Below are 12,525 nucleotides of genomic sequence, written 5' to 3' on the forward strand. Positions count from 1 at the left end.
AAGGAGTCATTGAGGAATTTTGAGCCAGATGAGAGAGACTGTTAGAAATCTTTTTGATGGTAGATGCATATATGAGGACAGATTGAGAGAGGGTTGAGAAGGAAAGCAGAGAGATTAAAATGGAAACTTTACAATAAAATCAGCCAGACCAAGACAGTGTAATAGGGTTATAAAGAGCGGGGAGAAGGCACAAAATACTCATGAAGGTTGTTGAATCGGTGGAACCAGATTTTTGGCTAAAGGAAAGGGAAGATGTGGTTTGACTCTCGGCTTCTGGCCATTTGCTGGATTACAGAATTGGTCTTATGTGAGAGGCAGGAGAGAGAGACTTATTCTATTCATAATTTATGTTTCCTACTTTAAAAAAGGATTTGAAATAGCTTATAATAAAAAAAACCCAGAAACTTTGGCAAACATGATTATTTTAATTAAGCATGAAATTTATCTTTGTACTTCCTGAAAGGCAAAACAAAAATGTGAGAAACAAAGGGTTATATAATTCTTATTGTTTGCTAAAAGGAAACAAACCAGCTTGTGAGAGGAGAGAGAGAATTTTTTCCTGGCACTAAATTATTATGTGGGCACTTATAAAAGCCATTACATAAGACGGGGGACAATGCACAGAAAATGCAGAGCCATTCTTCATATTATTTCTTGTAACAACTATTGATAAAAGCAGGAGTGGAGCCCTTTAATGAAAGGGTGTCCGGAGTCCTATCTTTATTGGCTTTGTGGTGTGCCATTGTGCTTAGGATAGGGCAAGCACAAAGGAGGACAGGAAATGGTGATGAGCTCTGGTGGAGCATAGTTCTTTGCAAGTACCCTAAGCTCAGGCAGCTGCTTAGCTGGAATCTTTTGGAAGCTACCAGTATTTAGCCTTTCTAAATACTGACTTTGTTTTATGCCTGTGATCTGTCCATTAAAGTTCTAAAAGATGATGCCACACATCATCTCTTCTTATTCAAGGTGCCCTTTTCTCTCATAGTCACTTTGTCACTCAAGTAAGAGAATGAGAATGGAACCTCCACTTTTTTTGTTTAATGTGTATAGATTTAAGACTTACATCACTGAAATGTTTCTGACCCAGTTAGTACATATGAACCCTTTTCCCCTCTGGACAACTCAGCATTCGTCTGAGGGGAATAATGAAAGTAAGACAGAGCACGAGAGCTGAGTGTCAGATTGCCCATGTGCCAATCCCACTCTTCCCAATGCTAGCAGAGAGACTTTGGGCAAGCTACTAATTTTTTTTAAATTTTTTATTTGTTTCAATTAGTTACACAAGATAGCAGAGTATATTTCAATTCATTGGACACAAATGGAGCACAACTTTTCATTTCTCTGTTTTTTTTTTTTTTTATTAATTTTTATTGTAGGTTGGTTGTGCAACTGATGTGATTCTGCAATCTGTATATGGGGTAAAAATGGGAGTTCATTTCTCTGTTTTTACATGACATAGAGTTACATCACATGTGCAGTCATACGTGTACCTTGGGTAATGATGTTCACCTCATTCCACCATCTTTCCTACCCCCGTCTCTCCTTGCTTTGCCCAATCAAAGTTCCTCCATTGTCCCCATGCCCCCTCCCCATTGTGGGTCACAAGCTACTAATTAGTGTCATCATCTGTAAACTGGGACTTTTAGCAGGGCGTGATGTTACGCACCTATAATTGCACCTACTGGGGAGTCTGAGGCTGGAGGATTGCAAGTTTGAGGACAGCCTTGACAATTTAGCAAGATCCTATTTCAAAATAATGAAAAAGTAAAATAATAAAATAACATAAAATAATAAAATAAAGACAAGGGATGTAGCTCAGTGGTAAAACACTTGCCTAGCATGTATAAGAATCTGCGATCGATCCCCAATACTGAAAAAAAAATTAAAATAGTGCTATTATTGTTTATAGAGTTATCTTACTGTAGTGCATATATGCATTTGACACATAGTAATGTTCAATAAATATTAGTGTCATTTTAATTAATTTTTATTCTTTCACTGTGTTGAACTCTTGCATTATATTTTTACTTTTTCCATGGCTACCAGGCAAGGTTTATATTTTATATGGAGGATCAATTAATTTAAATGTTTGAGTGGCTTTGGATTTTCACTTTAAGACAGAATACTGGTTGCATAGTGAAAGAAACCACAACCATGAACCTGTAAGATAGCTTTGTGCTTTTTCAGAGAACTAATTTCTGAATAGGCTACTTTGAACTCTGAACAACATTACGGAAGTATCTGACTGTGTTGGGAGTTAATCAAATGTTACTATCTCATGTATTTACCCACCTGGGGTTCAGTTGGAAAAAATGAAGGGTTAAAATAATACATATGTGTAAGCTTACATGATATCTTTGGTGATTGAGATTAACAGGATAAATGAACATTTTCCAGAGAAACAGAGGAAATGTTTTTATTTTTTCAGCTACTGCTGGTAGTATACAAACTGATACTACTCTTCCTGTCCCTTTCTGTGTTCATTTGGGTTTGGTTCTAAGTGCTTTGTTTATTTTGCCATAAAAACTGTTTAATAAAAACTTTGTATTGCTGTAAAACAAATTAGCTCAAAGGTAGCAACATAAAGTTGCAAATAGTATCATCTCTGTCAGTTTCTTCTTCTTTCTTCTTCTTTTTTCTCCTCCTCCTGCTCCTCCTTCTCCTCCCAGGGGTACTCAATCACTGAGCCACATCCCTAGCCCTTTTTAATATTTTATTTAGAGACAGTTCTGCTGAGTTGCTTGGGGCCTTGCTTAGTTGCTGAGACTGACTTTGAACTCATGATCCCCCTTCAGCCTCTTGAGCTACTGGGATTACAGGCGTGCACCACAAAGCCTGGCTCTCCCTCAATTTCTGAGAGTCAGGAATCCAGGATTTCTGGTGGGGCAGGGGTTTTGGGTCACTGGTCTTACCAGGTTGCAATCAAGTTGTCATTTGGGCTTCAGTTATCTGACAGTTGCATGAGACTGCAAGATCTGCTTCCAGGCTCCTTGACTAGATCGTGGATTGGCTGCATTTGCTGCCTGTTTCTCACCGTGCAGGTGTCGTTGTGGTGAGGGCTGCTTATAATATGACAGCTGGCTTCCCTCAGAGAGAGAACAAGATTATTGTCTCTAATTTTTTAATAGCCTAACATCAGAAGTGACATAATTTCTTTTACACCAGTCCTGCTTGGATGAGAGAGGGAGCTACATGAGGATGTAAATACTAGTACTTGGGGATCCTCGGGGGCCATGTTGGAGACTGGCTACCATAGGCTTCATCTGTTGGTAAAGCTCCAGCTATTGCAATTATACTGTCACTTTCAAATCTGCTGACTAGTCTGCATTTGGGGGCTTATGTTTTGTGTATTCCTGTATCATTTAAAACTCTTGTTTTCTGAAACTGAATTTATCATCTCCTTTCCATGCCCTTCTGATTTTCTTTAAGTGACTAAGGTTCACAACCTTGAAGCCATTTTTTCACTATTCCTTTCCTTTTTATCACTGGCCAGGTACTAATTTTATATTTTCTTTTCTCAGTCTCTCTCAAACCATCTTCTTTCTATTCCTGTGGCTGTCATTTCAAAGTCTTTACCACCATGATTACAGTGGTAGTCTAGTGTTAAGTCTCTCACTTCCAGTCCATTTTATGTGCTCCCACCAGATTAGCCTTTCTAAATACTGACTTTGTTTTATGCCTGTGATCTGTCCATTAAAGTTCTATCTAGTACTTTTTAATTTTTAAGATCCTTAGCCTATTGGCTGAGACATTATTGCATGTATGGAGTAAAATTGACTGGAGAGTGTTTGTGAAAGTCAGTCGATCACTAGATAGACAGGTTTATTTAGAACTTAAAAATTATCTTGAAGACTACAAGATGATAATTCATTATTTTAAAAATCTTGTTGACTTTAATAGCAAGGAGTATTGGAGATTACTATAGGTTTTGTCTTTGAGGAGAACAAACATTTGTGTTGTTTTTGATGAATATTGCTTTATAGAAATGAAATAGAGCTAAGCATAGTGGCTTATGACTGTCATTCCAGTGACTTAGGAGTGTGAGGCATGAGGATTAAGGCTGAGGTAGGAGGGTTGCAAGTTCAAGGCCATGTTGGGCAACTTAGTGAGATCCTGTCTCAGAAAAACAAAAAGCCAAAAGCAAAAAAGAAAGAACCAAAATGAATGGTGTGGGAGCTGGGAGGTTGCTCAGTGGTAGAACCCCCTGGCTTCAATCCTTGTGTCACTAAGTAAATGGAAACCAAATATTTGATGATACCAATGAATTCAATTTTTCTTTTTCTTTTTCCTTGGTATTGGGGATTGAATCCAGGGGTGCTCTGCTACTGACCTTCATCCCTAGGCCTTTTTTCAAGTCAGAGCCTCGCTAAGTTACTAAGGCTGGCCTCAAATTTGGGATCCTTCTGCTTCCCAAAATTGTTGTTGTTATTTTGTTTATTAGGATTATGTCACTTCACCTGGCCGATAAGAGAAATTTTCTAGAGGGTTGGAAGTTTATCTTTTTGGTAGAGTGATGTGCACTGGGCACCACAGGAAGTGTGAACTCCACCTGAAAGCCTGAGAGAGAGGGTCAGCCCAGGACCTGAAGTCTCATGGGGAGAGTGGAGGGGGAGGTTTTTTTCTTTGTTTGCTTTCCCCACCCCAAGTCCAGGCTGATGAGCAGACAGTCTTCACTTCTCATTGACAATATCAACCCTTGGGGCCCAAAGCCTTGTCATTCTGCTCTCCTAGGATGACTGTACAAACCTAAGCAACTTCAGGCCAAGCTTCTGCTTTCTATTCTGGATTTAGGTTCTTTGGTTTTTATCTCATTTGACTTTACTATCTTACAGAGAAGGAGCAGGCTGTTAGATTGTAGAGTTGGCCATACTACTAGAAACAAAAATTCTGTTTTGTAAATGGGGTGGAAGCAAAAGTTTGTCAGTTGAGTTTGTCACAGTTCTAAAGAGTGTGCTGTTATTTTGTTATTAGAAAGCTTCATTTGATAATTTCTCCAGTCGTCAAGGAGAAACCATTTCTTGTTCTTGAACTAATGCTGCAGAGTCAACTTTTCCTCTGTTGTGCGTGATATCCAAGATCAGAAAACAGTTTGGATTTTTACTTAAGTGTCTCGTTCCCAATGTAACTCCTCCCCCACTTTTCTTAGGAGAAACAATTGCAGCGCTTACAGATGTGACCACCTTGAATCGTCCAGAATCTGAAGGCCAGATCATGATTTTTACAGACAAAACAGGAGTTATAAAGGCAGCAAGATTACTTCTCTCTTCTGTAACAAAAGTGTTGCTGCTGGCAGACCGAGTAGTTATCAAACAGATAATAGCATCGAGAAATAAGGTAATTGCTTTTCTGATATTGCAATACTTTTGTTTAAAAGTGTTTCTCTGGGTTACTTACATACAATTTGGCAGTACTTTTCTATAATAACCATTAGTAGTACTGATTGTGTATAGTTTAAGAGTAGTGTTTCTTCTGTCCCTTTTTTTTTAATAAATTTTTTTTTTTTTAGTTGTAGATGGACACAATACCTTTATTTTATTTGTTTATTTTTATGTGATGCTGGGGTTCGAACCACTTCCTCATGAATGCTAGGCAAGTGCTCGACTACTGAGCCACAACCCCAGCCCTGTTTGTTCTGTCCTTGCCTGTCATTTCTAAGTAATATGTGGGCAAGGCCTAAACTTTTGAATGCAAATATAGTTTCTTCTCTGAAAATCATTGTCTGCTTGTTGAGGATTAAATGTAGTAGAAACCTAGTTGGTAAAAATGCTGAATTTTTAGTATGTTTTTTCTAAGTCAGAATGTAACAATTTATAAGCTTAAGACAAAATTAAATCATCCGAGACTATAATTATCTACAGTAATAAAATTTTCTGTGTGTAGCATCCCTAAACATTCCTGAATAATTACAAAACTCTTCCAGTGTCTTAGATGATGGTTATGCTTCTTGGTCATCTAGGAACCTGGGGCATGTATGATAATTTCTTTCCCTGGATGGTTCCCTAGCCAAGAAGGAGGGCAGTCAGCCAGGGAAGGGACTGTCCCAGTACAGTCTGAAGACAAAACCACCTGATGAGTATTGAGTAAATCAGAAAGTGTAATTTTAAAGAGAATAAGAAATTGGAGAGGTGGATCAAGGAGTGCTAGAGGAACAGAATCAGCTGTCTTCTCTTTGAAAGATGGAGGCTCTGCTTGGTGTGGAAATCTTCCTTATCTCTATTAGTTTCCTGTGCTTCCTGAGCTGCTAGGGCAGCTTAACATGACAAATATCCATCATATTCTCATTAAAAATAAGTAAACACAGGATATCTGTGTTTTCTTAACCTCTCTAGGTCTGACTAAAGCTAACTCAGTGCTGTTATTTTAAAGAAATATTTTTGAAAATATGTTTCACATCTATTTACATCATTTCTTACACCAAGAAAATACATTATCTGTGGCTCTCCTATAGATTCACATGTCTATTCACTCCTGATCTCTGAAGGTTCTAGGCAATGAATTTATTTAACATTGATAATTCTTGACTGATCTAAACTGTTTTCCTGCTCATAAATCCTGAACTTCCTTTTCTATTCCTCATTCTGCTGATGACCTTTCTTCCATTTTACTGACATGATTGGGATTCCTCCAGTTCTGGTTCAGTGAACCATACAGCTTCTGTGTTGTCTTTTAACTTCACTACATTCTTAGTTCTCAGATTTGATTACTGTATTAGTCCATTTTCTGTCACTATAATAAAATATCTGAAGCTTGGTGCTTTATAAAGAAAAGAGGTTTACTTAGCTCACAGTTTTGGAGCTGAAGTTACACAATCAGGCAGACCCATTTGTTCAGCCTTTGGTGAGAGCTTCCTGGTGGCTGGCATTACAATGGTGGAAGAATGTGCAGAGGAATCACATGGCAAGACAGGAAGCCAGAGACCACGGAGGGGCCCTGTCCTGTCTTCAAAACAACCTGCTCTCAAGGCAAGGCATCATGTGAGGAATGAATTAATCCCTTCCCAGGAAGTATCCCTAGTGACCTAACCACCTTCTAGTAGGCCCACCTTTTAAAGGTTCCACCACCTCTTACATTGACACTCTAGAAACCGCCTTCCAGCTCAGGACACACTGAAACCACATCCAGGCTGTAGCAGCGACCATAGTCCACCCCATTCTCGCCTTTGCTATTGGCTACATAAATGATCTTTCCTCTGTAAATCTAGTTATCTAGAAATTTTTTCCTTTTAATTTTCAAGTAAACCCAAGTCTCCTCATCCTCAAACCACGCCATTCCCTAAGAGATCATGACCTTTGAACCAGCTTCTCTGAGCCCTTTCTTTCCTGTCTTCTTTTCTGGTTCCTCCTCCTCAGCATCCCTCTAGAATTTAGAATCTTCCTTTCTTCTTCACTCTCCTCAGCCTTGACAGTCTCGGTCTCTTTTATATCTATTATCTAATAATAAAATATTCTCTTTTGCAGGTTCTCGCAACTATGGAAAGACTAGAGAAAGTTAATAGCTTTCAAGAGTTTGTCCAGATATTCAGTCAGTTTGGAAATGAAATGGTGGAGTTTGCACATTTAACTGGAGACAGACAAAATGTAGGTATCTGCTACACTTCAGAATCTTTAGATAAAGGCATAATTTTTGGTTTGGATAAGGTGTGGTCTTCGCAATCCCTTGCTTATTAATCTATAACCTTGGTCTTGAAAACCCCTCATAAATGAGCCAGTGTGTAGTTAGTTGGCCAGCATATCATTATTGAACACATGTAACCATTAAATATATTCTCACTAGGAACACTCCTACGTGCCTGCAAGGCCCAACCCGAGTACTTTCTCTTTTGTGAAGCTTTGTAATGACTCCTCTACCAGGGCTCAGATCAACAAATGGAGCCATCACTCATATTCTTAGAGTATTTTCTTATGTATTTCTGTTTTTCTTAGCACATTAGGTTAATGGTAATGACCCATGCCATTATTTATTTGCACTGGCTCTGTTATATGCTTGGTCCTTAATATACATGATCTCATTTAATTCTCAAGACATTCTTATGAGATAGGTATTGCTATTACTGTCTCACACAGGAGGGAACTGAACCTGAGATGATAATGCTTTCTCAAGGTCACTCTGCTGTCAGATGAACTCAGTTAAATCTGATTTTAAAGCCTGCCATTCTCAAACTACAACATAATATCTGTTTTTCATGGATTTGTTTCCCAATTGAGACCATAATCTCCTAAATTTGGGGATGTGGAAACTCATATTATATTCGGGACTGGCTTTTCCTTGTTGGGGAATTTGTGCATCAGTCAGCAGATTCTTGAGATGCTTCTAGGAATGGCCATATAGGTCACTTCCTTAGTTTTGGATGTGAACTTTCCTGGTTGCCGCAGATTTGGGAGATGAGTAGTGGCTTGGAAAGAGCAGGCTGGACAGTGGTGTTAGGCTCTAATCAAGCTCTCTCTATGGGTACCTTACTGCTTCATTTTCTGCTCCTCTGTCTCTGTTTTTATAAAACATTTTTTTTCTTTTATTTTTCTCTCTCTTCATCTTCTTCATCTTCCTCTTCCCCTATAAAATTATTAGCATGAGTATTGTTATGATAATTATATATTATCTAATATTTTCTCGATGCAAGCATGGTGTGATTTTTAGGTTTCAAAGCCACCTCCCTTCATGAAGTTATGCTTTCTGCTGGATCTTCTTTGGCATCTGGATGTATTTGGAAAACTCATTATTTTAATTTGTAGTTAGAAATTTAGTATGGAGAATGTGTATATTTTTCTAAGACTATTAAGAATATGATCCAATGTTTTAAAAGGACTTTAACTGAAGAAGTGTCTGTTTTAAAATTTAACTCTTCAGATGCGGGACCCCTGAAACTTACTAGCAGCCATTTTGGCATCTTTGTGATTGATAAGTGTTATCTCTGGATCACTTTCATGGAATATGTCCAGGGTAAAAATGCTTTCTCCCTTAGTATAGTTAGAATATGTTGAAAATAGATGTTGGTCAGATTCATTCATTCAATTCACTTAGCAGGTATTCATTAACTGCTTACTCTGAATCAGGTTTTAGTTTAGGTATTGGGGATACAATAGTAAATAAAAGAGATTTTAAAAAATCCCTCTTCCCTCACAGAGCTTAGATTTTATTTTATTTTTTTTTTTACAAAAAATTAGTTTATTAAAGTCGATTATTTTCCCCCCATATTTTTTATTGTTGTACATAATGATGGGATTTGTCGTTCCATATTCATACATGCACATAGTGTAACCATATAATTTGGCCAATATCATTCCCCAGTATTTCTCCTTTGTCTTCCTTCCTCCCTTCCCCTCCACCCTTTCCTCATGGATTGCCCTTTGACGTTCATGAAATTACCCCTCCCCCAACTTTTTTTTTCCTTTTTCTTCTCTAGTTTTCATCTGTGAGAGAAAACATATGACCCTTGAACTTCTGAGTTTGGCTTATTTTGTTTAACATAATTGTCTCAAGTTTCATCTATTTTCTTACAGATGACATAATTTCCTTTTTCTTTTTTTTTAGTTTATTTTTAATTTATTTTTTAGTTTTAGGTGGGTTCAGTATCTTTATTTTATTTTTATGTGGTGCTGAGGATCGAACCTAGTGCCTCACTCATGCCAGGCGAGTGTGCTACCACTTGAGCCATATCTCCAGCCCCTCCTTTTTCTTTTGGCTGAATAAAACTTTATAGTGTATGTGTGTGTGTGTGTGTGTGTGTATGTGTACACACATACTACCTTATCTTTATCCATTCATCTGTTGATGGACACCTAGGTTGGTTCCATAGTTTAACTGTTGTGAATTGTGCTGCTATAAACATGGCTCTGCCTGCATTGCTATAGTGTGGTAACTTTAATTCTTCAGGATAAATATCAAGGAGTCATATGGTATTCCATGCCTGGTCTTTTGAGGAACCTCCATACTGATTTTTATAGTGGTTGTACCAATTTACAGTCCCACCAACAGTGTAAATGTGTTCTTTTTTATCCACATTCTCTTCATTATTTATTATTATTTTTGGAGCTTACATTTTAGTGAGGATAGGAAGAGATGGTAAAACAAAAATTGACAACTGTTAACTAAAACCTTGGAGAATGGAACTGTGGATATGGGTGTGGTGACTACTGTGTTTAGATGGAGACCGTAACAGTTTATAAAACTTTGTCCTGGGTTCTTTTTCTTTTTCTTTGTTCCTCCCCCCCCCCCCCACCTAACAATGTCACTGAATTTTTAAGTAATGTTGAGTAAATGACTTTTCAAAAATTGGTTTGTTTATATGATCTTAAACGGTTCAATGATTTTATTTCATCTTTAGGATTTGAAAGATGAAAAGAAAAAGGCAAAAATGGCAGCAGCTAGGGCAGTTCTTGAAAAGTGTACAATGATGCTTCTCACAGCTTCAAAGGTAAGAAGGTTTTTGTTTTACTCTGTTATAAATTGTAGTCAGAAAACCCATTAAGTACATCTAATTTTTCTGTTTCATGCCTTTATAAAGATTAAAGTGGTGACTTAGAAACTAGGCCTTGAATAGTCAAATCTCAGTTATTTGTAAGAATGCTAACTTTCTGCTCCAGCTCCAAACAGTAATTAATCTGCGAGTCAGCCTTGGAGGAGCAGCTAGGTGGAGAGGGTGCTGTGAGTCAAGGGCTGCCAGACATGCTTGCTCCTGCAGGGAGCCAGCCCATGTGCTCTAGAAAAACACTGGGCAAGTTAGGATTGGTCAAGTAACAGTGCAGTGTGAATCGGCCCTTAGTTTGTTTATTCTGTAAATTCATACCTCTAATTCCTTTATCTCCTTTTTACAAAATTAACAATCAGGAGCTTGTATTTCCAAATAGCAGTTGGCCTGCAAATTGGTACAATTCAAGAATGTACCAAGTGTTTCATTAGCAGTTTTTTTTTAGCACCACCTTTCTGCTAGAGTACTTACTCTATGCAGGGATCAGTGAGGCCACAAAAACAGAGACTTAATGAAGCCTATCCAGACAGCTCCATTCATATTTAGGCCCTTGAGTAGTTTTTCACATACATCATATTTTAGAAGTCCAAGTTGTAGCTCTAGTCATGTATCATCTTGTTTATTTTTCTTCATTCCTTTTTAGTTCTTGCATGTGTAAGGCAACATTTAAAAAATGGTTTTAATCATAATGCAGAAATAGTTTTATTTCCCCCAAAGAATTTCAGGCAAGCTTATCGTTGAAGTTTACAGATACAGTTTTGCACTCTGCATTTTTCACTTAACCTTGCTATCGCTTTTTACTCATCCTGCTTCCACTCTAGTGAGGAGAGGCAGCTGGGGGAGCCAGGGACCCAGGAGACTTGGGTAAAGAACCATTTTTATTAGCATGGCATGTTCTCTGTAAGATTTTGTGGGTCATGAATGGGTCACATATTAAGATTTTCTATTATTTGAAGACATGTCTCAGGCATCCCAACTGCGAATCAGCTCATAAAAACAAAGAAGGAGTGTTTGACCGAATGAAAGTGGCATTGGATAAGGTCGTTGAAATTGTGACTGACTGTAAACCAAATGGAGAGTCTGATATTTCATCTATCAGTATTTTTACTGGAATTAAAGAATTCAAGGTAAGAATAAAGAAAGTATATTTTTTTTCTTTCATTTTAAGGAAGTATTGTTATGTAAGTTACCATATTTTTGTGTAAAGGTTTACAGTGATGCTTCACAAAAGCAAATTTATCTCTTTATAGCAGCATTACTATATACAAACCTAATATTCAGTAACATTTGGCTTAGTATTTTATTTACAAAAGATAATGGTCTTTGCTTATAGTAGCTGCTCTGGCCCTGTTGAGCAGTATGGTTTAGTCATAGCCTCCTGTTTAGAAGAATGATCTTTTCCCCCTTTTTTGAGCAATTCCATAACATCCATAGTGATAACAGTCAGCAAATCATTTCTGCTAGGATCTCTGCTCTTCCTTGTGCCATAAGGCTAATATTTGAGACTGTAATATTATAATAGTATTAACAATTAAAATTTAAAATAAGCAATAATACTAAAAGTTATTGAGTTCTTACTTTGTGCCAGTCCTGGTCTGAGTGCTTTAAATGTGTGAACTTATATGCATCACAGGAACTGTTGTCATTGATCCCATTGTATGGCTGAGGATACTTAGACACAGATGAGATTAACTAGCTAGCTAGAAAGTACCAGAGTTGGGATTTGAAGCTAGGAAGTGTGTTTCCAGGCAGTCTGACTTCTTGTGGAAAGTCTGAAAGATAAAGGTGTTCTCTGGGTATGGGCAGGGTCTGAGCCAGGAGGGCCCCAGGAACACATCTAGTACAATGCTCTCATTTAGCAGATGCAAAAACCAAGGCCCTGAGAAGTTTTCCAACATGCTGAGAGTTACCCCACCCCTCATAAACAGGGCTGAGACAGGAATGGTGTTCTTTCTAGCTTACTATACTTAAAATTGTATGAAGTAGAGAAAGTAGCAGAATATTTTATTTATTTATTTATTTGGTACTTAGGATTGAACCCAGGGGTGCTTAACCACTGA

General features: G+C 37.7%; 1 protein-coding gene across 2 annotated transcripts in view; it reads left to right on the plus strand.

Annotated features, from left to right (window-relative positions):
* Ctnnal1 (catenin alpha like 1) overlaps positions 1 to 12,525 on the plus strand; it is a 59,899-nt gene that overhangs the window by 16,876 nt on the left and 30,498 nt on the right. For both annotated transcript variants that reach the window (XM_076845716.2, XM_076845717.2), the window contains exons 3-6: positions 5,147 to 5,334; positions 7,458 to 7,577; positions 10,322 to 10,411; positions 11,422 to 11,592. In XM_076845716.2, coding sequence (XP_076701831.2) covers positions 5,147 to 5,334; positions 7,458 to 7,577; positions 10,322 to 10,411; positions 11,422 to 11,592 — 569 coding nt within the window. The remainder of the gene's footprint in view (positions 1 to 5,146; positions 5,335 to 7,457; positions 7,578 to 10,321; positions 10,412 to 11,421; positions 11,593 to 12,525) is intronic.

Source organism: Callospermophilus lateralis, chromosome 2 (genome assembly GCF_048772815.1).
Source record: "Callospermophilus lateralis isolate mCalLat2 chromosome 2, mCalLat2.hap1, whole genome shotgun sequence".
Taxonomy (NCBI): domain Eukaryota; kingdom Metazoa; phylum Chordata; class Mammalia; order Rodentia; family Sciuridae; genus Callospermophilus; species Callospermophilus lateralis.